Raw genomic sequence first — 27,854 nt, 5'->3', positions numbered from 1 at the left:
GAAACCCAGAGGTGGGAGCCCGTTCCTGGGCCCCCCTCTCTCCCCCACCCAAGACCCAAGGACAGAGCCCTTGGTAGCGAGCCCCCCTGCACCTGCTCTGTGCGGCTCTGACCGGGCCAGCCCCTCCCCGCCCCCACCGCCTCCAGGATTAGCTTTATGGTTTGAGTGTTGCCTCGGCAGGCAGGTGCTCCTTTCTCTGCCAGCCCCCTGCTTATCAGTGCATCTACAACCCCCACCTCAACCTTATCGCTCCGTCCATCTCCTTAGACTGGAAGTCCCAAGGCTTCAGAGGCCATTACCATCCCACACCGCCCCAGTCCCCAGCAAAGCAGAAAACTGCCCTACAAGGTGACCGCCTCCCCCTTCCCGGCTGGCACCTCCCCACTCCCTGGGTGAGAGCATGCTTCCTCCTGTCTCTGGCATCTCTTCCTTTCCTTATTTGTCTCCTTTCAATTCTCCTCTAAAGGTCGTTTTGTCCATCCTTCAATCTTACACTAAAAGAAGGGGGGGTCCCCTGCTCTTGAAGACCCCCAAGGGGAAGGGTCCCAGCCCATGTCCCCCCAAGTCTCTTACATCTGTGCAGGCAGAAGGTTCTCAAGAAACAACAGGTTGTGGCAGATGATTTGGAGCTAAATTTCCAACTTTAATGCCAGTTCTAGTTTTGCTACTAGCCACGGGCCATCACCCTCCCCCTCTGTGCTCTGTCTCCTCATTAGAATATAAAGAGAGCCCCCAACCTATTCCCATGTACCTCCCTGGCCTCCTGAATGACTCCAATTCAATAAATGCATTTACAATCCGAAGAGAAATGGAACCCATCCTATCAGAAAACAACACGAGGTCTTCTGTCCTCAATCTTCCCGCCTACTCATTCCTGGAGAAAGTCCCAAGATTTCTCCATCCACCACCTTGGCTCAGCTCCTATGGTTCCACCTCTGGGGTCTCCCCTGACCGGGGATCCACGAAGCTGGGAAGGAAGACAGAGGAGGGCGGCCCGGAAGCCTCCAGGAGGCTGGCTGTAGGGTTGAGGACAGAGACAACCACAACACGGAGAAGCAGCCCCTTGGGGCTTGGAGCCTATCTGTGGAAGGAGAACCAACAGTCCCTGAGCTCTTATGATTATGCTTTAAGGGACACTTCCATGAGACAGTACAATTATTGGCCTGATTCTACAGATTGGAAGACTGAGGTGCAGAAAGCTCACCTAACTGATCTGTAAGGGCCAAGAGCCAGAATTCAAACCAGGACCTGCCTGATTGCTGAGCTGGAGGGCTTCACTTTCTTACTGTCCTGTATCCCAGTAAGTGCTCACCTTGCTTGTGGGGCCCACCTTCTGGGCTCCATCCTTGCTTCCCCTCTATTTTCCACTGTCTCACCCTCCCTCACCTTCCCCTGTCTCACTTGGGGTCCCAGCCCACTGCCAGGAACGAAGATCCCTCCCCTCTCCCCTCCCAGCTCTAGGGCAGGTTCTGTGCCCCAGGGGCTCTCTAGAAAGAGCTCCGCCTCCTCCAGGTAAAGCTGCTTTCTCTTGGCAGGGCCCCCAGTCCCCTCAGTGCACGCAGGCATGCACGCGCGTGCGCGAGCGCACAGACACTCACACACACTCCACCCACAAACCGCACGCTGCATACACAAGTCACACAGGAGATAGACTCTCAGTCCCAACCCCAAACAGACTCCGCCTCCTCCTCAGTTGAGGAGTCCCAGACTGGCTCCTTTTACCACATTCCCTAACCTGCCAGTGCCCGAAAGGAGAAGATATGGGGGCTCCTCCACCTAAGGCAGAGGGACCCTGGGTCCAACTCCAGAAACTGCTGGCCTCCTGGCTGGTCAGAGAGCAGGACTGGGATCAGCACGTGGACGAGGCCCACATGCTGCAACAGAAGAGGTAGGCGCCCCAAGTCCTGCTGCATCCCACCCCTCACTGACCTCCGAGCCCTCCGATCCGTGCGGGTGTATCTCCCCCTTGGAGCAACCTGCCATTCAGTGCCAGGCACCGGGCTGTACCCAGCCCACTCGTTACAAACCCCAGCTGCCTCTTCTCATGGGCAGGGCAGGAGGAGACTCAATGCAGATTCAAAGCCAGGGACAAAATCACACCACAGCTCTAACCTGCCCGCCTGGTGGCGGAGGGGTGCGGGGGACAGAAAGGGACCAGACTGAGGAAGCCTGACCGCGGAGAGAGGCACGTGCAGGCTGAGGGGGAACAAGTTACTGGGGGAAGGCATGAGATCCTGCAGGGTTTTGAAGACTTGTTGCCTTGAGAAAGAGTGAGGAATTCCCACGAGTATGAATGAAAGTTGACTGTGTGCAAAAGGGGAGGAGAGTTCTGCTTTGTATTACATCTGGAGCTGACCAGCTGATAAGGGAAACTCAGCTTATCTACCTTTTATTGAGAGTCTACTGTATCCAGTCCTTATCCTGAGGACACGGAGATTGAATGAGGCCTGTGCCTGCCCCTGGGACGCCTTCAGGTCAGGTGGGGCTGGTACACCTGGGGACAGATCATTTTATGGAGAAGTGGCCAGGGCAGGGACCCATCCTGCAGGTGGGCCTCTGCCTCCGAGCATTTGGGGAACTGGTCGCCCATCAGAGAGCTGCCTAGGGATTGGGTGAGCAGACATTAACAATCTGGGGGCCAGCCAGGGCTGGCTTCATGCGCGGCTGGCCTCTACGGTGGCACAAGATCCCTTGGTTTAATGAGCTGCTGTTGTCGACTTGAAATGCTTCATTTTTGAACAAGGAGTCCTGCATTTTCATTTTGCACTGGGCCTCACAAATTGTGCAGCTGGCCCTGGGTACACTCTAAGCCCTCATTTGGGAAAAGCTCCCTGCTTGCTCACCAACCCCCACCCCAGGCCCTGTGAGGGAACCTTTGGCCTCCCTACCTCCCTCCAAACTTCTGGGTGAGAGTAGGGCCGTCTTAGAGAAAGAGCTGGGTTCTGGACCTCCCCTCTGCAGACAGCGGTGGGCTAGAGGCCTGGCTGCTAGGGCTGTGTGCAGTACCCTTGGAAGAGGAGGAAACTCTGGAACCCTAGCCCTGGTTGCCCTGAGCTGGGCGGACCCCCACTAGGTGAGATGGGGAGGGGGCTGGCCCTTACTCTGCTGGTCCCTCCTGAGAGTACTTTTCTAACTGACAGACTTGAGCTCCACCTTTAAGATAAAAAGCTTCTTTAAATAAAAAAGTTCTTCCCCCTGGCTCACAGGACAATGGGAAGAGAGGATCTGGGGCCTTGTGGACATCATGGGAAGCACTGGTCAGTCTGTTTGTCTGCCTTTCATCTCTCCCTCATGACCCTCACCTGCCCTGTGTTCACCTTGGGAGCCCCCACGTGCTTGCCCAGCAGGATGGGCTTCAGCTTTATCTCTTGTTTGGTTCAGCGAGGAGGGGAGAAACAAAGATTAATTGACAAGAGGTGCCTCAGGTTGGATGTCTCCACAGGGTTTCTCCCACTCCCAGTTGCAGAGAAGCCCGAGGCTATGCTCCTCCTCAGGCAGGAACAAGGTAAAACACAGAAGGACTAGATCATCTGTACCCCACGCCAGAACTCCCCCCCCCCCCCCCCCACAGGGGTATGTACCTAAACAGCCCGGAGGGTATCTGGAATTTTGGCAGCTTGTAAATCTCCCAAGTCCCAACAACTGGCCCATTTTTGCCTCTCTGCCCCTCTGGTGTCTCAAAGTTCCCCTTGCCCAAGGAGAGCTGGTTCAGCAGGCCTGGGAGCAGGGGTGAAAACATTTACTCAGCTAAGATGGATTCAGCCAGGCCAGGCCTGATGGCCTCCTGTCAGGGTCACCAGGGCCACTGGCTCAGCAGCTCAGGCCTTCTGCCCCCCACGAGTCTCCCACCCACCTGAGCCTTCAGCACCCTCCGCCTCCCCCGCCCCCAACTGGGAAGACCTGGTGATGATGCAGCCACAGCGGGAGCCCTGAGCCCGGCTCTCATCCCAGTCTGACCCTCAGCTAGATTCCAACAAACAACTCTTTCCAGCGTGTCACTGTGCACCTTGTGTGACTCGTGTCTGTTCCACGTAGAGAACGTCTCTGATCCTCTCTCTGCCGTTGGCCTCTGTGATTCTGCCTCCACCCGACTCATGTTCGTCTTCTCCCAGGATCCAAGAGTCTCCGCTGCTCCAAGCAGCCAAGGAAAATGACCTGTGTGTCCTGAAGAAGCTTCTGCTGGACCGAAACTGTGACTTCCGGCAGAGAGGTGGGACGCAGCTGGAGTGTGACGGGAGGGGGGCCGGAGGGGCCTGCGCGCCGAGGAGTTCCGCAGGGCTGGTGGACAGTCCCTGCAGCTGGAGCCCCTTCCCCGGGGGGCTCCGGGAAGTGCTTGACACCCCTGTCTTACCCCGCCCCAGGAGCCTTGGGGGAGACGGCGCTGCATATCGCAGCGCTCTACGACAGCCTTGAAGCGGCCCTGGTGCTGCTGGAGGCGGCCCCGGAGCTGGTCAAGGAGCCCGCCCTGTGTGAGCCGTTTGTAGGTGAGGAGTCTGCGCAGTAATGCGGAGACAGGTATGGGAGGGGCTGATGTCACTCTTAACCTGGGCCTCTGAAGGGGGTGCTGGGAAGGGGTGACCGAAGGTTCAGGAAGGTTGCCCTTGAGTTGGAAGGAATGTAGAGGTCCTGGTCTTGGCCTTTAGCATCCAGGACTTTCTCTACCCTTCCTTATTACCTTTCAACTCCTCTCATGTTCCCTGAAGGACAGAACTCTGTTTCTCTCACAGCAACATTAGAATGATCACATATACCCCTTACCACAATAGTCAAGAGTTGGGGGCAGTGAGGTGGACAGCCTATGGGACTAATCGCCCTCAGTCCCAGGCCACCATGCTGGGCCGAGGGCAGAAATCTATGCCAGGACCTGTCAGGGACCTCCTGTCTGCCACTGGGATGCTGTGTCCCTGGGAGAACTGGGGCCACACCCCGTGACTGAGAGCTGTCTCTGGGCCAGGTCAGACTGCACTGCACATAGCCATCGTGAACCAGAACGTGAACTTGGTGCGAGCCCTGCTTGCCCACGGCGCCAGCGTCTCTGCAAGAGCTACAGGCACAGCTTTCCGCCGCAGCCCCCGCAACCTCATCTACTTCGGTGGGAGCAGGGCCAGGGCTGGGAGGAGGGGGGCGCGGGGAGGCGGGCAAGAGCAAAGGCAGGGGGGCTGAGGCGGGCTCTGGCCCTGGGAAAGCTGCAAGGGGCCAGGCCTTACAGGGCTTAAGGCCAGAGCCGGTTCTCCCCACGGCGCTTGCTCCATCCCTGCCTCCGGTTCTGCCGACAAGTGTCACCAAGCCCAGAGCTGAGACGTGGGGGGCAAGGAGGCGGTCGCTCAGGGACACTGCCCGTCCCATCGGGCACTCACGCCACGGCGCCCTCTGTGTCCACAGGGGAGCACCCTTTGTCTTTTGCTGCCTGCGTGGGCAGTGAGGAGATCGTGAGGCTGCTCATTGAGCACGGAGCTGACATCCGGGCCCAGGACGCCCTGGGTAAGAGCTGGGGTCGGCAGGGGAGCCGGGATGCCGGGGGCCGCGAGGGCAGGGCCCCGGGCGGGCAGGGCAGCGGCGGGGCCTTGGGTGCAATGGCCACGCGACACCGCGTCCCGCCCGCAGGAAACACCGTGCTGCACATCCTCATCCTCCAGCCCAACAAGACCTTTGCCTGCCAGATGTACAACCTGCTGCTCTCCTACGACGGGCGCGGGGACCACCTGCAGGCCCTGGACCTCGTGCCCAATCACCAGGGTCTCACCCCCTTCAAGCTGGCCGGAGTGGAGGGCAACACTGTGGTGAGGGCCGCTGCCCTGGCCCCACGGCGTCCTCCTAAAGACCCTTCTTCCCGAGCGCCCCACAGGGCGGCGTCCCTTACCGCGCACTCCACCGCTAACCGGCAGCCTCCCTGCCCGGGGGCTTGGAGAACGGCGCTCCTGGAGCTCTGCTCTGGTGCCCCGCAGTGCTGTTCCCTGGGCCTGTCCTCTTCTCTCCGATCTTTAGAGGGTCTGTGGGAGAGAAGGAGAAGCAGAGACAGAAGGAGGTTCACGCACCCGAGGCGTGGGGATCGCTGACTGCCCGTTGGTGCCGAGGAGCGGGCAGCGGCCCTCTTGGGTGGCGTGGTTCCCGCGGCCGCTTCTCCCCCTGACCCTCCGACTCCCCGCTGTGTCCTCGCAGATGTTCCAGCACCTGATGCAGAAGCGGAAGCACATCCAGTGGACGTACGGACCGCTGACGTCCACTCTCTACGACCTCACGGAGATCGACTCCTGGGGGGAGGATGTGTCCTTTCTTGAGCTCGTGGTTTCCTCCAAGAAGCGAGAGGTACAGATGCTACAGCGGACCAGGGGCTGTCAAGTAGCTGAGCAAAGCCTGTCCGTTTCCTTAGATCCTGGGTCCAGACACTTCCCTGCCTTTTAATAGTTGGGGATGCGAACAGAACCCTTGGGAGAAAAGTCCAGTCTGACTGCATTTTCCCTCTGCCCATCTACAGCCCCTCTGCTTACCTTTGTCATACTAATGTTTTAGCTGAAGACCTCTCCAAATGGAAGTTGCTTCCTATCATTCATTCATTCACTCCACACTGAGCACCTTTTGAGTCCCATCTGCTGTATGAGGAACTGAGACTACAGAAATAAATCACAGTTCCTCTCAGTCTGCTTCCTCAAATTCTGGTCACTGTCCTTAGTAATTGCAATGGGTACAACATATGCCATCAGAGAGGTCTGGATTATGCACAGTGGCAGCAAAATGGAGGTCAAGCAACTTGTACTGTATGGGCCAGAGAAGATGTCACAGAGGAGAGGGCTTGAGCTGAGTCTTCAAGGGGGAGTTTGAAATCACCAGAAAGGAGAAGAAAAAGAGAGCTTTCCAGAGTGGGGGGAACAACTGACACCATTCAGATAGTACTGAACTGAGTTACAGGCAGGGAAGGGAAATTTGTTGAAGACTCTAGTAGAGAGGAGATAATGCTTCGAGCCCTCAGGAACCTCCAAAATAGTGACAAGATATAATTCCCATTGTTTATCTGCGACACGACAATCCTAGGAACGCTTCTAGGACCGTAAAGCTCAGACAATTGTTAGTAGTGACAGACAGAAGAAAACTTGAAAGGTCAGTTTGTATGATTTTGCTCAGAGAATATTCCTGGAAACAAATAAACTTCAAGCAGGATTTCTTAGAAATTAGAACCCCTTAGATTCTAAGGGGTTCTGGGTGTCTCAGTCGTTAAGCATCTGCCTTCGGCTCAGGTCATGATCCCAGGGTCCTGGGATCGAGTCCCGCCCCGGGCTCCCTGCTCAGCAAGGAGTCTGTTTCTACCTCTCCCTCTGCCTGCCACTCCCCCTACTTATGCTCTCTCTCTCTCACTCTGTCAAATCAATCAATCAATCAATCTAAAAAAAAGAACCTCAATCCCTCTGCATGAATTGTACCAGCACAAATCCTGGGTCCCCAGTTTCAGTGAGCTCTCAGTGTTCTCCAACAGGTTTTATTCTTGCCTTGATCAACTACTTTTCCCTTCCCTCAAAATTTCGAGCCCCGCTTACATCCCTCCCAGCTCTCCCCCTTAGCTCCATCAGAAGTCCAGACTCCCATATTACGGCAAAAACAGAGGCTCTCTGGATGGAGCTGCTTCCACTTCCTGCCCTGACTTGCCAAACATCTTAGAAACTGCCCACTGCCTCTCCTTCCCTCTGGGTTCATTGGAAAAGATATTCTTTTTGCTAATGGTTAATTCCTGCAGCTATGCTTTGAATTCGACTTTTCTTACTTTCTCAGGTGCCTCATCCCCTCCATCCCCCTCTCTTGTTTGTGCTTAACCCCTCACCATGTACTTACATCAGAGCCCCAGCCCACCCTGTGGGCTTAGATTATGGCCACATCCAACCCTCTGTGCCTGTATTGCTCCTCTCCCGTCCACGACACTTGCAGAGCAAATGTGACTGCTTCCTTGCTTGAACCCCCCAATGCTCCCCACTGCATTCGGAAAGATCATTCAAACTCCTGACTGTGGCATTCAGAATGTGCCCTGGTCTGCCTCTCATCTATATTACCCCCTTATAACTCCTGCCTGCCACTCCCCACAGGTCCTCTCATGTCCCCAGACACACCTAGCTTGCGTTTGCAGATGACCTCTCCCACCTCCCTGCCTTGGCAACTGCCACTACTTCATGGGAAGATCTTCTCTAGCTCCTTCTCTTCACTCTACTAACTACCGCTCATCCCTCAAAACTTCACTGGTGCTCGACTGCCTTGTTTTACTTCTGTGACAGTTCCCCTGCAGCACTCACACGAGGCTCAGCGTAGAGTGGAAATTTACTAGTTGTCTGAAAATGAAATGGCTAGCTAACCAAATGAAAGACGATGGCGCTGTTAGTGCCCTGCCTTCTGGGACCGGTGGGAAATCCTGCACGCCTCACGACACTGGTCACCCCCATCTATGCTCTCCTTCCATGCCAGGCTCGCCAGATCCTGGAGCAGACCCCAGTGAAGCAGCTGGTGAGCTTCAAGTGGAAGAAATACGGGCAGCGGTACTTCTACATTCTGGGCGCCTTGTACACGCTCTATATGATCTGCTTCACCACCTGCTGCATCTACCGCCCCCTCAAGTTCCGCATGGGCAACCGCACAGACCCCCGGGATAACACCGTCCTCCAACAGAAATTACTGCAGGTGACGCTTCTTGGAAGGGGATGGAAGGGAGTGGTAGCAGGGGGAGTGGATGCTTGGAGAGCAGAGGGGGAAGTCGGGAAAGGCACTCTGCGCTGAGCTCCAGCAGCTGCAGGCTCCTGATCACCCAGACACAAATCAGGCATGAGATAGGAGACCAAAAAAGGCGACCTAATGAGCAAAAGTGCACTTGTCCAAGGAGCTGCTGTGGTTTTTCTTACTAACCCTGAAAGAACACTTGGTATTATGAACACCATACATTTGTCAACTTCCTTGTAATTTGCAAAGCCTATTGTTCTAAAGGGAGGAAAATTGTGCTCCAGGTCCATTTCTGAGTCCATTTCTGGTCTGTGAGGGCAACACAGACATCCCTCCTGGCCTGTATTCTCCTCTGTCAATATGAGGGCGTTGGCAATAATGTGTCTGCTGTCTGACCACCTGTCGGATCTGCTGAAGAAGGATGCCTGGATTAAGTAGCTGGTGGAAGTAAATAGTTTTTGAGGTTCCTTTGACGCCTGTGGGCTTGCCATTCTGTATGTCCTTCAGAGACCCAGGGTGGTGAGGATGGCTCAGTAGAGGTGTAGAGGAGCTCTGAGAGTCTGCTGTTGAAGGGAGCAAACTCTCCTTTGTGGGTGACAAATGAGTAGACTCTAGTGAGTGCTCCCAAACGTATGTGGTCAAGTATGGCTGCATTGGGTTGGTTTACCGTTCATGGGTAACCAAATTTGTTGTCCCAGTGACCTGAGATCGCCAAAATTGAGTGCATGTACATGGGCAGACAGCAAAAGACAGAGGAAGAAGAATTTTTCCAAGCAAGTAAGAGCTAGGTGACTGGAGATTTATGTTCCACCCAGGCTGGGCCAGCCACAGGTATGATGGAGCCTAGGCTAGGAAGAGGGATCGTTTGGGTCAGAAAGAGGACATAAGCCGCTGGCCCAGTCAAGGAGCAAAAACCCTGAGTCAAGTTAGTGGAAGGCACAGAGAAGCAACAGAGTAGAGCCTCACTGTACCCCAGAGTAGGTCAAGACACTCCATCTCTCTTGCTTCTGTAACTGCCTCTCAGTATATATAGTGTGCTCATGGATCCAGAGCCAGTCTCTGACTGAGTCGGATTTGCTGTCTGGGGAGGATGATCCTGAGTGTGGTGGGGCTGCCTTGGGTGGGCACCAGTGTGCTGGGGGGAGGTTGTGTCCCATGCGTCTCAAACTGGGCATGAAGGTTGGCCCCAGTATGGAACCCACAGAGGGGGAAGTAAGGACATTAAGGAGATGGCCCAGTGGGGTGGGCGAGGGACTAGAAATGGGGAAAACTCATACACATGAATGAGTTGAGGGCAGCTGGGCTTTTCCAACCTTCCAGGCCCTATTTCTCAGATGTGTTGTTTTCCCAGTCCTCCTTTGTCTTAAGCTTACCTGGGATTTTCTGGATTTAGAATGTAGATAGCATTCTGGCCTAAGAGTTGGGTGATGCTGAACAATTGATTACTCGGAGTCTCTTCTCTATGTGCCCCCTTTCTCTTTGGCACAGGACTAACCTGTTCCTTTGATCCAGATAGTCTCTGTTTAGAAGATCCCCTCCCCCTTGCTGCAGGACTAGGTGGAGCATAATTATAGCTGGGAGCACCTCCCCTTCCTTCTTTTTTTTTTTCCTCTTCTTTCCTCCCCAACCCTTACCATCTTTACCCTTTTGTCTTCCACCTAGATAATAGATACTTTAGGCCAAATAGGAGACTCTTAACTTTCAAATGTTCTTTTCCTGGTGGGAGGGAGGGGCTCAGAGATTAAGAATGCTTTTGGAAGGGGTTCAGGTAGCGAGGACTACCAGTGGAAGCTCCCTACTGTTTGGCGTTCCTCCTTGAGCCTTGTCCTGAGTTTCTGGAATATCTATGTCCTCTTACTCAGTAGTAAGCCCATCTGGATAATATCAGGGGCTCCTGAACTTATCACCATGATCTGAAAGATCCTGCTTTCACAATGTACCAGGCTTGTTAAATAATAGGAAATTCTCCCTTTTTTCCCCCTACTTTTTATTACTTGAGAGTCTTAGAAAAATGAAAATGCACCAGTAGTGTCTTGACTTGATTAATATAATTGTTGACATGTTGGTTAGCCCATGGAGCTTTATCTTAGACAAATGAGTGCTTTACTATCCAATTATACTAATAAATCTGGATGCACAGGGCTCTCAGTCACTGAAGGACTTCCTCTGTGGATCTCATGGGATCCAGAGAAGTTACCAGGTTCCATGAGAGCAGCCCAGCATCACCTTCTCAGGACAGTTGAAACGAGAGGAAAAGCTCATCTGTTCATTGCAGCGGCGCAAACGACAGAAATGCAGACAGAAATGAGGATGGAGTGAGTGTGTCTGTCCAGTTTTAGAGATATCTTAGGGGGTTACTGCACTCTAAGGTGCCTCATTGTTCAGCCATAAAAGTTGTGCTTTTCCAGAGTTTCCTAAGAACTCTATTAATTGAGTTGATTTCCTACCTCCATTCAATGTCTACTTGGTTTAGGCAGAACGATATGCACTGTAACGCTAGTTCTCTTGGGTTTCCAGGTGAGTGGAAAGCGCCAAGTGTAGGGGTCGGGTGGCTTGGGTTTTAGTCCTAACTCTGAAACCAAATAGTTGTTTGACCTTGCACAGATCCTACCTCTTACTAGATTGGTGGCTTTTAACCAAGATGGGAAACTGGTAACCATACTAGTTTCTAATAAATCAGAATGTCTGAGGCTGAGGCCCCCTGTCAAGGGTCTTTTTAAGAACTCTTTGAGTGATCCTAATATTCAGCCAGGGCTGAGAACTACTGGCTTTTGTTTCTGATACCTATTCATCTACAACTTTCCAGTCTTAAGTCAATCCCTCTGATCCTTTAGATTCCTGATGTGCTGTTCAGCAAGAGGGCAATGCTCTCTCGTTGAAATTCCTCTTTGTCTCCTGAAGATTTCCTCGATCTCTCTCCTGCCCTTTTCCCAAAAACATTTCACTAATTTGTTCATTAAGCAAATAATCATAGAGAGCCTATAGAGCCTGGACATTGTTGTAGGCATTAGGAATTCAACACGGTCTGAGCAAAACACACATGATCTCTGCCCTTTTGGAGTCTACAGACTGGTTTACCTTAGGTAAATGAATAGATATTTCATCACAACCTGTGATCGTTACAAATCACATTATGGTTTCGTATGACAAGAAAAAGGACAGGATGCTACGAGAGCTTGTAATAGGGGCCTAGGCATGCTGAAAAGCCAGAGGCGGCTTCCCCGAGGAATATACCAGCTAAAGGTGGGGAGTTAGTCCTAGGCAGTAAGCATGCACCCAAAAAAACCCTGCCGCAGGAAGAACTTGGCCAACATCTGAGAACCGAAAGAAGAGCTAGAGCACAGGAGCTGGGCTGGGCGGGAGCTGCCAGATGAGGTTGTCTAGGCAGACCCTGCTCAAATCCTGAAGGGCCTTGCAGGCCATCTTGAAGATTTTACTTTCTATGCCAAAGGTAATGCGAAGCTCAGAAGGATTTTAAATAGGGGAGGGACTTAACAAGACATTTGATTTAGAAAAAAAAATTTGTAAGATGGAGAACAGATTTGAGGACACCAGAGTGGATGTGGGGAGACCAGTTAAGAGGCTGTTATGGTTCAGCAGCAAGAAATAACGGTGGGTTGGCCTAGAGATGGGCTGGGGGTCGGGGGTTTGGCATCACTACAGCACAATGGATTAGATGCAGGGGGGCAGGGAGCAGACTGTAGCATGAATGACTCATAGATTTCCATTCATTTAAAAGAATGAAATTCTGCCATTTGCAAGGACATGGACGGAGCTAGAGAGTATAATGCTAAGTGAAAGAAGTCAGTCAGAGAAAGACAAATACCATAGGACTTCACTCACATGTGGAATTTAAGAAACAAAACAAACAAAGGAAAGAAAAGAGACAAACAAAAAAACCCCCACTGTTAACGATGGAAAACAAACAGATAGTTATCGGAGGGGGTGGGTAAAATAGGTGAAAGGGATAAAGAGTACACTTACTTATCTCGATGAGCACCAGGTGATGTATGGGATTTTTGAATCACTATATTGTACTCCTGAAACTAACTTAACACTCGATTTTAACTATAGTGGAATTAAAATTTTAAAAAGGAATAGAAAGAACACTGTCCTAAGAATAACTAAGAAAGCAGAAAACAAATTGAATAATTCAGGAATCATTTATTAAATATTTGCTTTGTGCAAAAAAAAAAAAAAAAAAATTGTCTTCCACCTGTCGTGGTCAGTGGGATTGATTTGTCTACACGTCATTATTCCTCACAAGCTGTGAATGACCCAAAGCACCGCAGCTATTTGAAAACCCAATTGACATCCAGCTCTACACAATGCTGTTCAGGGATCCTAAGCACTTTATTGTGGGATAAGCATAGCAAATTAAAGAGGAAAAGAGATGAACAGAAGAAGGGAGGCTGGTAGGTAAAAATAACACGTGCTGAGTGCTTGCTTTTTGTACTTTACAGGCATTTATCAGTGCTTGGGGGAGCTGGTTCAAATGCAGATTCTGACAATAAAGTTCCAGTGCGACCGGAGATTTCTAACTAGCTGCGGGGGGGGATGCTGATGTTGTGATTCTGTGGACCACTTTTTGGATGACAAAGCCTTACAGCATTTAATCCACATAGATACCCTAATTATTAAGGAAAAAATATCACCATTTTAAAGACGATCAATCTGAGGCCAGGAGGGGTTAAGTACTTTGGCAAAGACACTCAGCTGGAAAGGGCAGCCCTGGGATCAGGGATTTGGTCTGCTTCACTTCCAAACTTCGCCTTTCCCTACCAGGCTAGGTCATTTCTTTCTCCAGAGTGATGTGCTGGATCCCAGTCATCTTTCTTAGTGGCCCAATTGCCTGAGAAACTCATGTCTCTGGACTTTGAGGGCCCCCCAGGGCCTGCCACAAGCTCAACTTTGTCCAGCTATACCTCATCTCTCGCTGTCAGGACAAGGGACGCCAAGTGTGAGGGGCAGCCCTGGTTAGGAACCCCTGCACACTCTGGAGGATCAGAGTAACCCCTCATTATGAGCCAACAGGACTCTTTCTGAGAACTTCATTCCTTTGCCAGCTGGGGTCTTGGGGAGGAAAAGAAGGTCTAGGACTGAAATTTGAGCACTGTTTCTGCTGTCTTCCCACTTCCTCTGGGTTGCCCACACTCCCTGCCCGTCTCTGCAGTGGTGCAGGTGACTCTGACCCTGCTATGCCCACCCCTTCTGGGCATTTTCTCCAAGGCTATGAGCTCAGCCAGCTGGTAAATGAGAGCAAGGTCATTAGGCTCACCTCCATGAAGTATGAATGATCAGCCTCCTCAGGGGATTTGGCTGTTGACAACTCCTGAAATTCCAAGGCTTATGATGATGTAAAGAATTCCAGTCATTAATGAAAGACATTTATTTTTAGAGGAGCCGGGTAGAGGATTTTCTCAGTGCATTAATAATGCCAGGCCCTCTTAGGTGACCTTGAGCTACAAATCTCAAAATCCTGGAAAAGCCCAGTTCTTTGTGACCTTTTCCCCATTCGCCTCCAGATGGGCTTCCCCAGTCCCGCTTCCCGATTCCCTCTTTATCTCCCTTCTGCAACTCTCAGATCATGTTCAGCTTGCCCCTGCCTGCTTACCCCCTCCTTTCCCTCCTTCCTTCTTTCAAACCAATGGAGCCTCCGCTACACTGTGCACTGTGCATTGTGGATAAAAAGGGGTGAGATGCCCCTGCTCTCAGGGAGCTCTGAGATTACGGGCGAGGCACGGAGTACCCCGACAATCACAGTGTGCTGGCTGAGGTCCGTAAGCAGAGTGGTGCCAGGTGCCTATGGGAGAACCCCTGAGCTGGGGTGGAGGGGCAGGAGAGGAGCCCCAGGAGGAATGCCATTACCTGACTCTTAAGCCTTAAGGTGAGCCAGGAACTATGATGGAGGAGGGCATTTTAAGAAAAGGGCACAGTCCACGCAAAGGCCTGGCTTAACACCCAAGGACCCCAAAGGTCCAATGTGGCTGGAGCCTCACACAGAACATGGGGACATGGAGGAGGAGCCAGGCCAGCAAGTGTTCTGTACATCACGTGTGGTAGTCCAGGTCTTATCTTTTTTAATCCTCATCTCCCGGTGGCCCTTCTAATTAAAAGAATACAGGCATGTGATTTAAAAAATCAGAGGGCAGGTATAATGAAGAGCAGCAGTGTAGGGGCCGGCCCCTCCTGACGCACGTCTTATTCCATGGAGGCACCAGTTTTACCTCTTTCAGCTTCTCATTCCTGTTGTTATCTCCACACTGCTGAATAATATGCTTCCATCTTTATTCATTGATTAAATTTAGACATTATCGGTGGACTTTCTGCTATGATAAAGACCTAGAGAGCACCCCCATTCCCATCTTCCCTTAATTTCCTTTTTTTAAAGATTTTATTTATTTAGTTATTTAGTTATTTATTTGAGAGAGAGAGAGCATGCAAGTGAGGGGAGGGGCAGAGTGAGAGAGAAAATCTCCAGAAGACTCCCTACTGAGCACAGAGCCCCACATAGGGCTTGAGTTCACGGCCCTGAGATCATGACCTGAGCTGAAACCAAGAATCGATGCTTAACTGACTGGCACCCGCCTCCCTTTCACTTCTATTCTGAAGACTTCAGGGAACCAGAAATGGTAGTGAGCAGAGAAGCCATGTGATGACATTTGCATTTTAGAAAGACCAGTCTAGAAGCATGGTGGGGAGTGGGGCAAATGAGGGAAATGGCTTCATGGTAAACCGGATGACAGATGCCATGGGTTTGCATTAAGGGAGTAGTACTGTGAATTGAGGGAAAGGGTAGCATTTGAGAGAGAACTGGGAGACTGAATGAACAGGACCTCGAGAATGAGTGTCTTCTACTTTACTTTGCCAAACACAACCTTGATCCCAAAACCCTTTCATAAAGACCACAAATCCCAAAACCTGTGGTTCAGCCTCTCCATACAGAAAATCTTGAATACAATCTCCAGAGAATAAAGTTCTCAAAAATTCAAAGGAAACTCATTCCCAGCTTGAGTTTAGGGTTTAATTCACAGAGGTGGTTAATGAAGGGGGAATTCTTGTTATCAGTTCAATAGACATTTGATAAATCATTCATCAAAATTCAATGCTCCTGTCCATTTTTAAAACGCGAAAATCTCAACTTTGAAAGGAGTTATCCCAAAATGAGAGCCAACCTTATATACATCGGTGTGAAACATTAGAATTCCCCTTAAAACCGAAAGAAAAACAAAGTGTTTTAAAAGCCCAATAGTTCCATTACTTTTTCATTTTATTGAGGTATAATTGACAAAGAAAATTGCAAGATACTTAGGGTGTACATTGCAGTGATTTGGAGTATGTATACAGTGTGAAAGGGTTCCTACTGTTTAGTTCATTAACACACTCATCACCTCACATATTTATCTTCTTTGTTAGTTTTTGGTGAGAGCAATTAAATTCTACTCTCAGCAAATTTCTTTTTTTTTTTTTTTTAAGATTTATTTATTTATTTTAGAGAGAGATGGAGAGCACAAGCAGGAGGGGCAGAGGGAGAGAGAGAATCTCACACAGACTCCCCGGTAAAGGCAGAGCCCCATGCGGGGTTTGATCTCATGACCTTGAGGTCATGACCTGAGCCAAAACCAAAAGTCGGACACTTAACTGAGCCATCCAGGCACCCCTCTCTTAGCAAATTTCAGTTATATAATACAGTGTAATAACCAACTATAGTCATGTTGTACGTTAGGTTCTTAGGTCTTATTCATCTTATAGCTTTAAAAGTTTATACCTTTTTACCAACTTCCCCCTATTTCGTCCACTCCACAATCCCTGGCGACCACTTTTCTATTCTCTGTTTCTAGGATTTTGACTTTTTTTTTTTTTTTTTTTTTTAGATTTGACATATAAGTGACACCGTGTGCAGTATTTTTCTTTCTCTGTTGGGCTTATTTTACTTAACATAATGCCCTTAAGGTCCATCCATGTTGTCCCAAATGGCAGCATTTCCTTCTTTTCTGTGGCTGAATAATATTTTATTGTGTGTGTATATATATATGTGTGTGTGTGTGTGTGTGTGTGTGTATATATATATATACCATATTTTCTTTATCCACTCATCCAATGATGGACACTTAGGTTGTTTCCATATCTTGGCTATTATGAATAGTGCTACAATGAATATGGGAGTGCAGATATCTCTTCAAGATCCTGTTTTTATTTCTTCTGGGTATATGCTCAGAAGTAGGATTGCTGGATCATATGGCGGTTGTATTTTTAATTTTGTGAGGAACCTCCATACTGTTTTCCATAGTGGCTGCACCAGTTTGCATTCCTACAGTACATAAGAGTTCGCTTTCTCCACATTGTCACCAATATTGTTATCCCCTGTTTTTTTGATGATATTCATTCTGTCAGGTGTGAGGTGATATATCATTTTCATTTAGCATTTCCCTGGTGATTGGTGATGTCATGCTCCATTATAGGTCTTCTTTGGAAAAATATTTATTCAGTTCCTCCGACCAGTTTTTAATTAGATTGTTTGTTATTTTTTGCTATTGAGTTGTATGAGTTGCCATTATTTTTATTGCAACTTTCACACATATATATTATCTTTTACTTTCTAGAGAGAGCAATTAAAGACAAATAAAACCCCTTACATGAGGGTCTTGTGTGGTGATCTTGGACAGCAGTGAGGAAGAGAGTCCTCAGGAGACTGCGGCACTGTGCGGCCTGGTTTAGGGGAGAGGACTTTTGGGGACAGAGTTGTGGAGGCAGCTACTTTAGGGCAGTCAGATCCCAGGTGGAGCTGTGACAAAGCTTGGGACACCTGTTACTCACTGGGGAACTTGTGCAGAACTCCTACTTGGTTTGTTTTTGTTTTTGTTTTATTTGAGGGAAAGAAAGAGAACTCAGGGTTGGGGTGGGGGACAGAGGGAGAGGGAAAGAGAATCTCAAGCAGACTCCCCGCTGAGCACAGAACCCCCATAACAGGGCTTGATCTCCCCACCCTCAGATCATGACCTGAGCTGAAACCAAGAGTCCGTCTCTTAACCATCTGAGCCACTCAGGCACCCCAGAACTCCTACTTGTAAAGGAATCTGTTAAACAAGCAGAGGGGTGGTGGTGAGGGGAAGCCCCAGAAGAAGATTGTGGTGAAAACTGTCCCCAACCTTCTCCATCAGTTGGGGTTTCACCTTTTCATCTCCTGAGGGAATAGCCGATGCCACTCTCCCACCGTCCTCTAGGGGCGCTGTGATCCCCCACAATGCTCAAGGCCAACTTGTTCCTTTACTTAGTTGAGTCAAGAAAGAAAGGTTGGTGGCAGTTTTCCAGACATAATTTAACCAAGATACAAACTTGTAAAAAAGAATTCAGAATTTTTGTACAGACACATATTTGGCACAGATGCAGTTATTTTATTTCTATATTTAATGTTATTTTGTTTCTATAGTTAATGTACTTATTATTTATCCTACTGCTCACTACCTGATTCTCAAAAGGAGTTGGAATGTTTTACAAATAAAGAGAGATGCTATCAGAACATTAAAATAAAGAAAAAGAACAAGGTCCATGAATTGAATTTCAGGACCAAGGTGGGGGGATTCAGTTAGAGAACAAAAACAAAAACAAAAACAAAACAAAACATACAAACAGCCTCTGAGCCTCCTTGGAAACAAGGCAAAAGGGAAATTGTCCATTAGATGATAAAATAAAATTGACCAGTTTGTCAAGAGAATATCAATTCTTTAAACAACAAACAACAACAACAAAGTCACTGAAGTCTAGCCACAGGTTGTTAGATCACATTGTTTACCAGGAACATAGACACCAGCTCTTTTTCTGATCTCTCCTGGTCCCATAGGATTTCCCTGAAACATTTCCACCCTCTGTTGGTAAGTCTGGTCCTACTCTTCCATAAAGGCTATATCTTTGGCTTCTTCTGAGCTGTCACTTTCTGAGCAACCATGGGGCTCCTTGTGGGTACCTTCTTTATATCATTGATCACCTCCTACCACATAGCATCTCTTCCTACTTCAAAGCTATGCCTCTCACTGGACCAGTGAGTACATTCTGAAAGTACCCTGCTGAGGGATGCTTAGAGGTTCCAGTTTATCAGCAGAGCAGAGATGATTAGCATTCCTTATGCCTAATGAGGGATCACATCCTTCCTAGCTTAGATCATCAACTTTCCCAATGGTGCCAGGGGCTCTCAACTCCTTCTTGGGTGTACCACTCAGAGAGGTGACCTTAGATTAGAGAGTTCCTCAAAGTCTAAAGTGTACTTGAATGTGTTGAAATTATTTGTACAACTTCATGTGGGGATTACATATATATGAACACAGTTCTCTGGTAAGAGGGTCCACAGTCTTAATGATACTCTCCAATGGACTCATAACCCCAAAGAAGTTAAGGATCATTATTGTAGAATTCTATCACTACATATGTGTAATGTATAAGACTTTCACTGTGAAATCACGTGCACATAAGGAGGATGGTCTTCTTTTATCTTGACCTTAGGGCTGTATCTTCTATAACCACTGCTCAGGATAAGGCAGGGATCTTCCTTAACTAAAGTTAAGTTTTGGGCCCTACCAAAACTAAAATCAATTCAGTGTCTCTAACCCTTTTTTCTGAACTTTTCTATGTTGCCAAATCATAATAAAACTATAATGAATATATCTATAGTGCTTTCTGGTTTCTAAACTATATCCAGATACATCATCTAATATGATCTCCACAATAACACTGAAAGGTAAAGCATTATAGTCTCCATTTTACAGATGAGAAACCTCAGACGCAGAGAGATTTAGTGGCTTATTGAAGGTGTTGCTAAAACTAGTTGGCTCTGGGTCCGTTCTGGAATCGAATTCTGTGATGTGTTTATAGTCTAGTCTATCTTCCAAGGACCACAATGAAATTGGAAAAACTGGACTTTCAGCATAGTTGATACCATCCCAAACCACTAATACCTCTTCCTGTTGGTTTAGCCTTTTTAACTCGATGCTCTGAAATGTGATCTCAGCCCCTTGGTACACACATCATAAATTACTGCTCACCATATATATTATAGTGATCCACTGGGGGTGGCTCACATTATTAGCATGTACAATGTATATTAAGCCTTGGATACATAGACTAATGCCCTGATCACAGAGTTAGCCACAATAACAAATACAATGGTGGGGGGTGGGAGGTCTGATGGTGGTAATGGGAGCTTTTCTTTATCTGAGATGGACTTCACTTGCTTTAGACCACTTGCCCGAAAATGATTTGACTCTTAATCCATCAAAAAGTACTTACCCTGAACTTACCCCCACAGGAGGCCTACGTGACTCAGCAGGACAAAATCCGTCTGGTGGGGGAGTTGGTGACCGTCACAGGGGCTGTGATTATCCTGCTCCTAGAGGTGAGGTACCATCAGGGTCCAAGCCAAGGCCATCCACCTGGGGTCCCAGACTGAACTGCAGTCTACATTGTCTTTTTGTTTTACTGGCCTCTTCCTAGATCCCAGACATCCTTAGGGTTGGTGCTTCTCGATATTTTGGACAGACTATCCTCGGGGGACCATTCCATGTCATCATGTGAGTGTCCCTTCCTTTCAGTCTTTGCCAGAATTGTTCTAGGTCTCCCATTTACTCTCTGGGACCTAGACCTCAGTTGACTCTCAACTCCAGGGATTTCTCTCCAGTGGGCTCATATGTGTGTTTTGGGTGTAAGGACTAAGCCTGAGGGGGTACTACCCAAGTTTTCACCATGCTAGAGGGGACCAAGAGTATTTCCTCTCTCACTCCTTGTTCTCTGCACCTCCCCCCCCCCCCCCCCCGCAAGCATCATCTACGCCTGCATGGTGCTGGTGACCATGGTGATGCGGCTCTCCAACATGAACGGGGAGATGGTGCCCATGTCCATTGCCCTGGTGCTGGGCTGGTGCAGTGTTATGTACTTCGCTCGAGGATTCCAGATGCTTGGTCCCTTCAGCATCATGATCCAGAAGGTCAGTGCTTTCCCCAAAGCTTCCTCTGGCTTCAGCCATAGCACCTTTCCAGACAGAGTGAGGAAGTCAGAGCACACAGGAAAACACTGCTCTGAGTGAATCTAGTGGAGCTAGGGGGCCTCCAATCTAGCAGGATGGCTGTAGAGAGGCAGGTGGAGAAGGGTCACTCCACCCTCCTTCCCCTTCCCTTTCCTGTAGATGATTTTTGGAGACCTCATGCGTTTCTGCTGGCTAATGGCTGTGGTTATTCTGGGATTTGCCTCAGGTAAGAGCACTATCCCCTCTTCTACTAGGTCATAGGGTCCAGTTCTTCAGAAAGTTGGCTCGCTCTTGCTCAGTTCTCATTTGTACTCTGTTTGGCTCCACACCCCAGTAGAAACTGAAGCTCCACACCCCAGTAGAAAAAGCACACTCATATCCATAGGATCAGAGTCACTCAGGTTGGCTTAGAAGGGAGACCATGTGCTCTGAATTTATGGGCCAATAATATTCATGTTGACTAACCGCTCTGCAAGATCTTTAAAGAAGAGATAGAAGAAAGGCTTTGGAGAGAGAGGGCCATGAAATACGAAAGACTGGCCAGTTGCGGATCTCAGAAAACTATGTGGGCAAACAGAGACAGTGCAATATTTAACTCTTCCATGTCTACACTTCAGAAGAAGAAACTGAGAGAATTCAATAACACAGAAACATACTTTTTTTTTTTTCCTATGTGTGATCGCAGTTGGGAGAAAAAGAAAGAATTCAAAGAGGAGGTATCAAAAAAGATTTTAGAGAGTTTGAAAATGAGAGGAAAACAGAGAGGAAAACAGAAGAAAAAGAGCTGTAAAGAGAGATTGAGGAAAGAGGGAGCAGGGACTCAGTCTCAGCCCAAGCCGTTGGTGGGGGAAGAGGGGGAGCATCAGGGTAGAGAGAGGAGCATAGTCAGAAAATAACAGCCAGAGCCAGAGGGAGGGTGAGGGCAGTGAACGAGTAGGAGGAAGTTCTTAGGGAAAGGTGCTAAGAGGATGGCAGAGTAGTAAGATTGGCAACTCAAATCCAGTCTTTAATGTCTGCAACTAAATATCCATAAGACAAGGGGATGTCCTAGGCAGTATTTGAAGTCCTCCCCCACCAACTCTAAAAGACCATGGCTTTTAGTACAAAGGACACTATTCTTGTCCTACGAATTCCCATTTAACAGGGATTCCCACCACACTAGACTAAAAAAATGCCACAAGATCTGAGCTATGAATGGGTAAAACTGTGGTAGTCTGACTATTTGGAGTATTCCTTATATTTTCTTTCTCTGCACTCTACCCCATCTGCACACATCATAAATTACTGCTCACAACATGTGTGTATAGTTATATAGTATGCATATGTTGCAGATAGTATACGTATATCATGACTTGCCAATTACAAAATGAGGTCATGATGACAGAGGAGCTTTCTGTAGATGTCCTATACCCAGAATCTCTGAAACCATCTCTTCTTGGTTGTTGTACTTGCTTTTTGATTCTTTGTCATAGACCCTGTTTCCATTCTTGAGATCACTTTGTTTATATTTCAGTTCCCCATACGGACAGGAGTCTTTTAAAGGTTCTAATGCTGTACCAAAGTTCCAGGATGCGTAGTATTATCCAGCAGGCTACACACTGAACAGGGAAACTTTCTCCATGAGGGTCCAAGCTCACCCAGGGAATCTCAGAGTGATGGATGGTTAGCTAGAGGTCACTGAGATTTTTTTTTTTAAAGGTGCCTTTCTTTTAGTCATTTCATATGTTAGTTCTTTGAAATTGTTGGAGATTCCATGCATTCTTGTAACAAGTTATCTTTTAAATATTCTATTTTCTAAGATGTGAAAAGCAGTTAGGTGACTTATTTTGTGTGTGTGTGTAACGAGTCACCTAACTGCTTTTCACATCTTATATGTGTGCGTGTATATATATATATACACACAAATATATATATTTATAATACACACACATAATTTATATACACATTTTGCTAAATGGCTACATATTACCACTGTCCAGAGTGATGAACTTGGTCATTTGACATCTCAGGGTTAGCCAGGTCCACATGTAGAATATGACTTACATGCATACAGTCACATATTTACATTTATGGGCATATCTGTGTGTCTGCAAATGTGTAAGTATGTGGAGATATGACTAGGCCCATACTTATTGTGATAACTCCCTGTTTCCCCATCTCCATGCCCACTTCCTGGGCGGAGCAGCGTTCTATGTCATTTTCCAGACAGAGGACCCAGCCAATCTGGGGCAATTCTATGACTATCCCATGGCACTGTTCAGCACCTTTGAGCTTTTCCTCACCGTCATTGATGGGCCTGCCAACTACGAAGTGAACTTGCCCTTCATGTTTGGCATTGTCTACTTTGCCTTCACCATCATCGCCACACTGCTCATGCTCAACCTATTCATCGCCATGATGGGTGACACACACTGGCGGGTGGCCCATGAGCGGGACGAGCTCTGGAGGGCCCAGGTGAGTTTATTAGTGGTAGTCTTACTAAGGGGAAGAGTATGGAGAGAAAAATCAAAGCAGAATATGTTATGGACTCTCTTAGGAGAATCACAGAATAATCCAGTGGGGTTGTCACCTCAACAAAGGTATATATTTGGATAGAGGAGGAGACAAAGGAGGGTAAAATGGTATGATAGGGGTAGGTTCAATACCCAAGAGCTGACATATTGATCACAGGGGAAAAGTAGATCTAATAGTCAACCTTGGGTCCAGTGAGAACTAGAAACTGTCTTATTCTTATATATTCTAGTTTTTATTTTTTTAATTTAATTATCTTTTAAAGATTTTTTTATTTTTAAGTAATCTCTACCACCCAACATGGGGCTTGAACTCACAACCCTGAGATTAAGAGTTGTGTCTCATGCTTTACTGACTGAGCCAGCCAGGTGTCCCTATATATTCTAGTTTTTAATTTGGACATTATCTTCTATTTGCTTCTCTCTGATTTTTTTCTTTATATAATTGAGGATAATACAGTTTTAGAGTTGGAATGACCTTTAGTGGTCCTCTAGTTGAGCTCCTACCCAGAGATTAATTATTCATCGGTCAAAGGGTAATTTAATATCTTCTTTAATGCTGATTAGGGCCTTATTATCATATGGATTCTGATAGTGATTAGGAGGAGGAGAGCTTTGTCCTATTTCAAAAGTTTTTGTAACTAGACATGTCCGTGTTGCATTCAGCTGAAACCTATCTTTCTACAGTTCCATTCTGTGGCCCCAGCCTTTTCTTCTCATATAACACAGGACACACCCTTCTGTATGAACACCATTCAGACATTTGAATACAGCCATCATTTATCCCCTGAGACTTTCCATTCACTTAATAATAATTACTTAGAGCCTGTGATGTGTTGGGAAACGTCTAGGAGATGGGGACACCAGCATGAACACCACAGTTGCCATCTGTGTCTTCATGGAGCCTACAGTCTGGTTGGGAAGACCGCCGTTAAACAATGGACTCCCCAGAAGCCCGTACAATTACAGTAGTAAAAGTGTCACAGAGAAGTAGAGGATGCTAAGAACAGGATGCAACAGAGCAGTCTGATGGGAAAGTAAGGAAATGCTTTCCTGATGGAGTAGCATTTAAGATGAGCCCCTAAACTTGGGTAAGAATTAGTCAGTTAAGAAGAATGAGAGAAAGGGATGAAGGTTAGGGGTTATATCAGTCAGGACTCTTGGCTACAGGGACAGAAAACCAAACTCAAATAGACTTAAATAAAAAAGGCACTGGGAGGAGGATGTGTCGGTCCTCATAACCGGGAAGTTTAAAGAACTAAACTAGCTCTAGGCATATCTGGCCAGAGCCTGTATCTCCATTTCCCACATGACATTAGTTTCTCTTTTCTGCTCTCCTATCCAGACTCTCCTAAGTCAGTCTCTCCCATCATGTTGGTGAGATGTCTTCTAGAAGCTCCATATTCTCAAAGGAATGAGCAGATGTACTGCATTGCACAATTCCAGTGGCCCCTTTCCTGTTGTATTCTGTGTGCTTCCTGATGCTGTGCAACATGTAGCCCCTCAAAGAGCATCTTTCCCCTGAGAACCCAGTCTAAGTTCCATCTCACTGCAACAGGTTTGAGCCATAAGTGCATCCCTGAATTTGAGGTTAAGGCCAAGGACTGGAGAGTGGTGATGGTGGTGATGGAGTTTAAGGAAGACTGGACTAATTAGCCAGGCCCGAGTGCAGTCCAGTCTACTCTAACTGATGGACAGAGTGATGAAGGGGCAATGCTCTAAGAGAAAGGGGTTCTGTTAACAGAACAAGGTGGGAGGGCTCACTTACGGCACAATAGGACACATAAATGTCGTTTTCAAGATAAAGAAGGAGAAGAGCTGTATAGGAAAAGGGAACAAATGATTGAAAGTCCTGAGGTTGGAGGGAACTTGGTGCAAGTAAGAAATCGAGTGGAAGAACATGACATGGGGAATTGGGCTACTTTAAGGATTGCTAGTGCCTTCAACTAACCAAGATCATGGTCCTTTCAAAACTGGAGTGGTCCTAATAGGATTGGAGGAATGCAGTATAAAGAGGGTCATATCTTTCCTTGCTTGGGACACTTTAGTATAAGTGGCACCTGAAATTGAGCCAGGTCTTTTAGCACATATACAATTTGCCCTTATCAAGGTCATGATCAACTAGAACCCCTGCATCTTTATTATGCAACTTAATTAGTGAAGCTCCTTGGCCATTCTCCCGTACTTACACAGATACTTTGGTCTTAAACATAAATGTGTAGGACCTTACATTTGGTTCTCTTAAATTTCACATTATTGGTTTTTGACCAGCATTCCAGTCTGGTGAAATCATTTTTATATTGCTTCTTCACCTCACATATTACATATCCCTCCCAGTTTTGTGTCACAGGCATATTTGATAAGCTTGTCTTCTATGTTTCATCTAAGTAATTAATGAGGGCTGGTCAAAGGACAGAAAATGTGATGTGCCACTAGAATTTTCCCTGCCAAGTTTACAGTCATTAACCCACTCTTTTCCTTTGTAGGATATGGGTATTTAATTTGCTGCAAATTCCCTAAACACCAGCGGCATCATTTCACCTCCACCATCATAGAAATTCTATTTAATCATTTCATTTAAATCAAGATAGCTAGTCTATGGCTTTCCTATGAAAAGGCAAATGAAATTAGTTTGGAGTGACTCATTTTCTATGAATGTGAATAGTAATGTAGGGGTCACGGTTTTATTGAAAACACTCATAAAATATTCTCTCTCTCCTGGTTACGATGAATGATGAGTAAAGCAGATAGCATGATGCCTGGCACAGGCTAGGGCATGGCTAAAAGACTGTCATCTTCCCCAATCCCTGGTATCCCCATCTGACAGGTACTTCTTGGTCCCTATGTCGGTGGCCTCCAGTGTCCCCTGAAACCTCATGACGCTTGCTGAGTTTCCTCTACCTTTCACTCCTCCCAGGTGGTGGCTACCACGGTGATGTTAGAGAGGAAGCTGCCTCGCTTCCTGTGGCCTCGCTCTGGGATCTGCGGGTACCAGTATGGGCTGGGGGACCGCTGGTTCCTGCGGTGAGTGACAGTGTATATGGGTAAACTGCCAACAAGTGTGAGGCCATGGGAGTGGGATGACCAGTTCCACATTTATCACACATCTTTTCATTCCTGAGATCCCCAATTGGATCCAAAGGAGACATCATCACTCTATAAAGTGAGACTGCATTAGCCTGTTTAAGGGAGGTGGGTGGAGCTGATGAGGAGGGTGACAGGACCACTAATAGCTGATGCCAGGCTGCGAGTACATCAGGGCAATAATGTGTGTGAGGCTATGTATGTGTCCATGCTCAGATGTGGGCATGGGCTACCCAACTTTTTCTAGTCTTGTTCCTACCTGACCCCCATTTCTAGTATATTCTTGCCTTGAAGCTAACCTTCTCCATACTCTACCTTCAGCTCCTGACCATGGTCTTCCCTCTCTCTCCATTTTCTCTTTCATGTTCACTATTACACACACACACACAAACACACACACACACACACGCAGGCCCCACTACTCTCCAAATCCTGACTGCTTACCTTTTTGGTCTCTATCCCACTTTACCCTCCATTCTACTGCACTTCCCTTCATTTGATCCTGGGACTCTGGTCCCTTCCTTCCCCTGTCCTCTCCTTTTCTCTTCACCTCAACTGAGTCCATTCCTCTTTGCCCTCCTCAGAGTCGAGAACCACCATGATCAAAATCCTTTGCGAGTGCTTCGCTACGTGGAAGCTTTCAAGGGCTCAGACAAGGAGGATGGACAAGAGCAGCTTTCTGAGAAACAGCCCTCTGTTTCTGCGACTGAAAGTGGGACCCTAGCCAGAGCCTCTCTGTCCCCCCTGACCCCCTCCCTGTCCCGGACCACATCTCACAGCAGTAGTCACCGGGGCTGGGAGATCCTTCGTCGTAACACCCTGGGACATGGGAATCTTGGGCTGGACCTTGGCGAGGGGGATGGAGAGGACAATATCTATCATTTATGATGAGGACCCTTGTTACCGTTGGCCTGACAAACAGGTGGGCCTAGATGGGGAACGGTATCTAATTTTCATGCCTGTTAACTGTGGGGAGGGGGTCAACAGAATAATTCTTAAAGGCCATGTCTCACCTTCACATCAGCATTTCTGGAGATGGGCAATGGGCATCTGTTGCCCCACATAGCTCCTGGGCTCCTGGAAGTCCCACATCTTGAGAAAAGAAGGTATCTCTTCAAGGAAAGTTGGCCTTGGCCATCAAAGACAAGAGATAGGGATGCTAGACCAACATGTGGATCATCTTTCTTTCTGCCTCATGCCAGCCCTAGACCGTAGTAAGCTGTGAAGCCTGCCTGGTTCCACAAGGCTTACCGTGGGAAGAGCCAGGTGTGGCACTGAAGTGGCCCCTCCCTTTTTCTTATACCCCTGTAGGACTCTCCTTTCCTGGCAACCAAATCCCAACTAGAAAACTGCAAGAAGAAATGTCCTTTATTCTTGCCTGATTTTTAAATAATTTGATTGTGGGAAGATACACATAACATAAAATTTACTATTTTAACCACTTTCAGGGATACAGTTCAGTGGCATTAAGTCCACTTACATTGTTGCATCACCATCACTGCTCTTCATCATAGGACAATTTCATCACCCCAAACTGGAATTCCTGTACTCCTTAA

General features: G+C 47.7%; 1 protein-coding gene across 1 annotated transcript; it reads left to right on the top strand.

Moving 5' to 3' along the window:
- The first annotated feature begins 1,760 nt into the window (after window positions 1-1,760).
- TRPV5 (transient receptor potential cation channel subfamily V member 5) lies at window positions 1,761-27,854 on the top strand. Its single transcript, XM_035021297.1, has 15 exons — window positions 1,761-1,888; window positions 4,113-4,210; window positions 4,362-4,484; window positions 4,955-5,092; window positions 5,383-5,481; window positions 5,605-5,780; window positions 6,160-6,306; window positions 8,443-8,655; window positions 19,991-20,077; window positions 20,176-20,252; window positions 20,500-20,665; window positions 20,864-20,930; window positions 22,890-23,158; window positions 26,132-26,238; window positions 26,883-27,854. The coding sequence occupies exons 1-15, from the start codon at window positions 1,761-1,763 to the stop codon at window positions 27,184-27,186; spliced, it is 2,199 nt and encodes a 732-aa protein (XP_034877188.1). The 3' UTR covers window positions 27,187-27,854.

Source organism: Mirounga leonina, unplaced genomic scaffold, assembly GCF_011800145.1.
Source record: "Mirounga leonina isolate KUSES-001 unplaced genomic scaffold, KU_Mleo_1.0 Mir_174, whole genome shotgun sequence".
Lineage (NCBI taxonomy): Eukaryota > Metazoa > Chordata > Mammalia > Carnivora > Phocidae > Mirounga > Mirounga leonina.
This window is presented reverse-complemented; position numbering and strand designations above follow the sequence as displayed.

Excerpts from the sequence above, each read along its gene's own strand:
- TRPV5 (XM_035021297.1), top strand. The coding sequence starts at position 1,761 with ATGGGGGCTCCTCCACCTAAGGCAGAGGGACCCTGGGTCCAACTCCAG. Across the intron at positions 5,781-6,159 it reads GAGTGGAGGGCAACACTGTG|ATGTTCCAGCACCTGATGCA; the intron begins GTGAGGGCCGCT and ends GTGTCCTCGCAG. Across the intron at positions 8,656-19,990 it reads TCCAACAGAAATTACTGCAG|GAGGCCTACGTGACTCAGCA; the intron begins GTGACGCTTCTT and ends TTACCCCCACAG.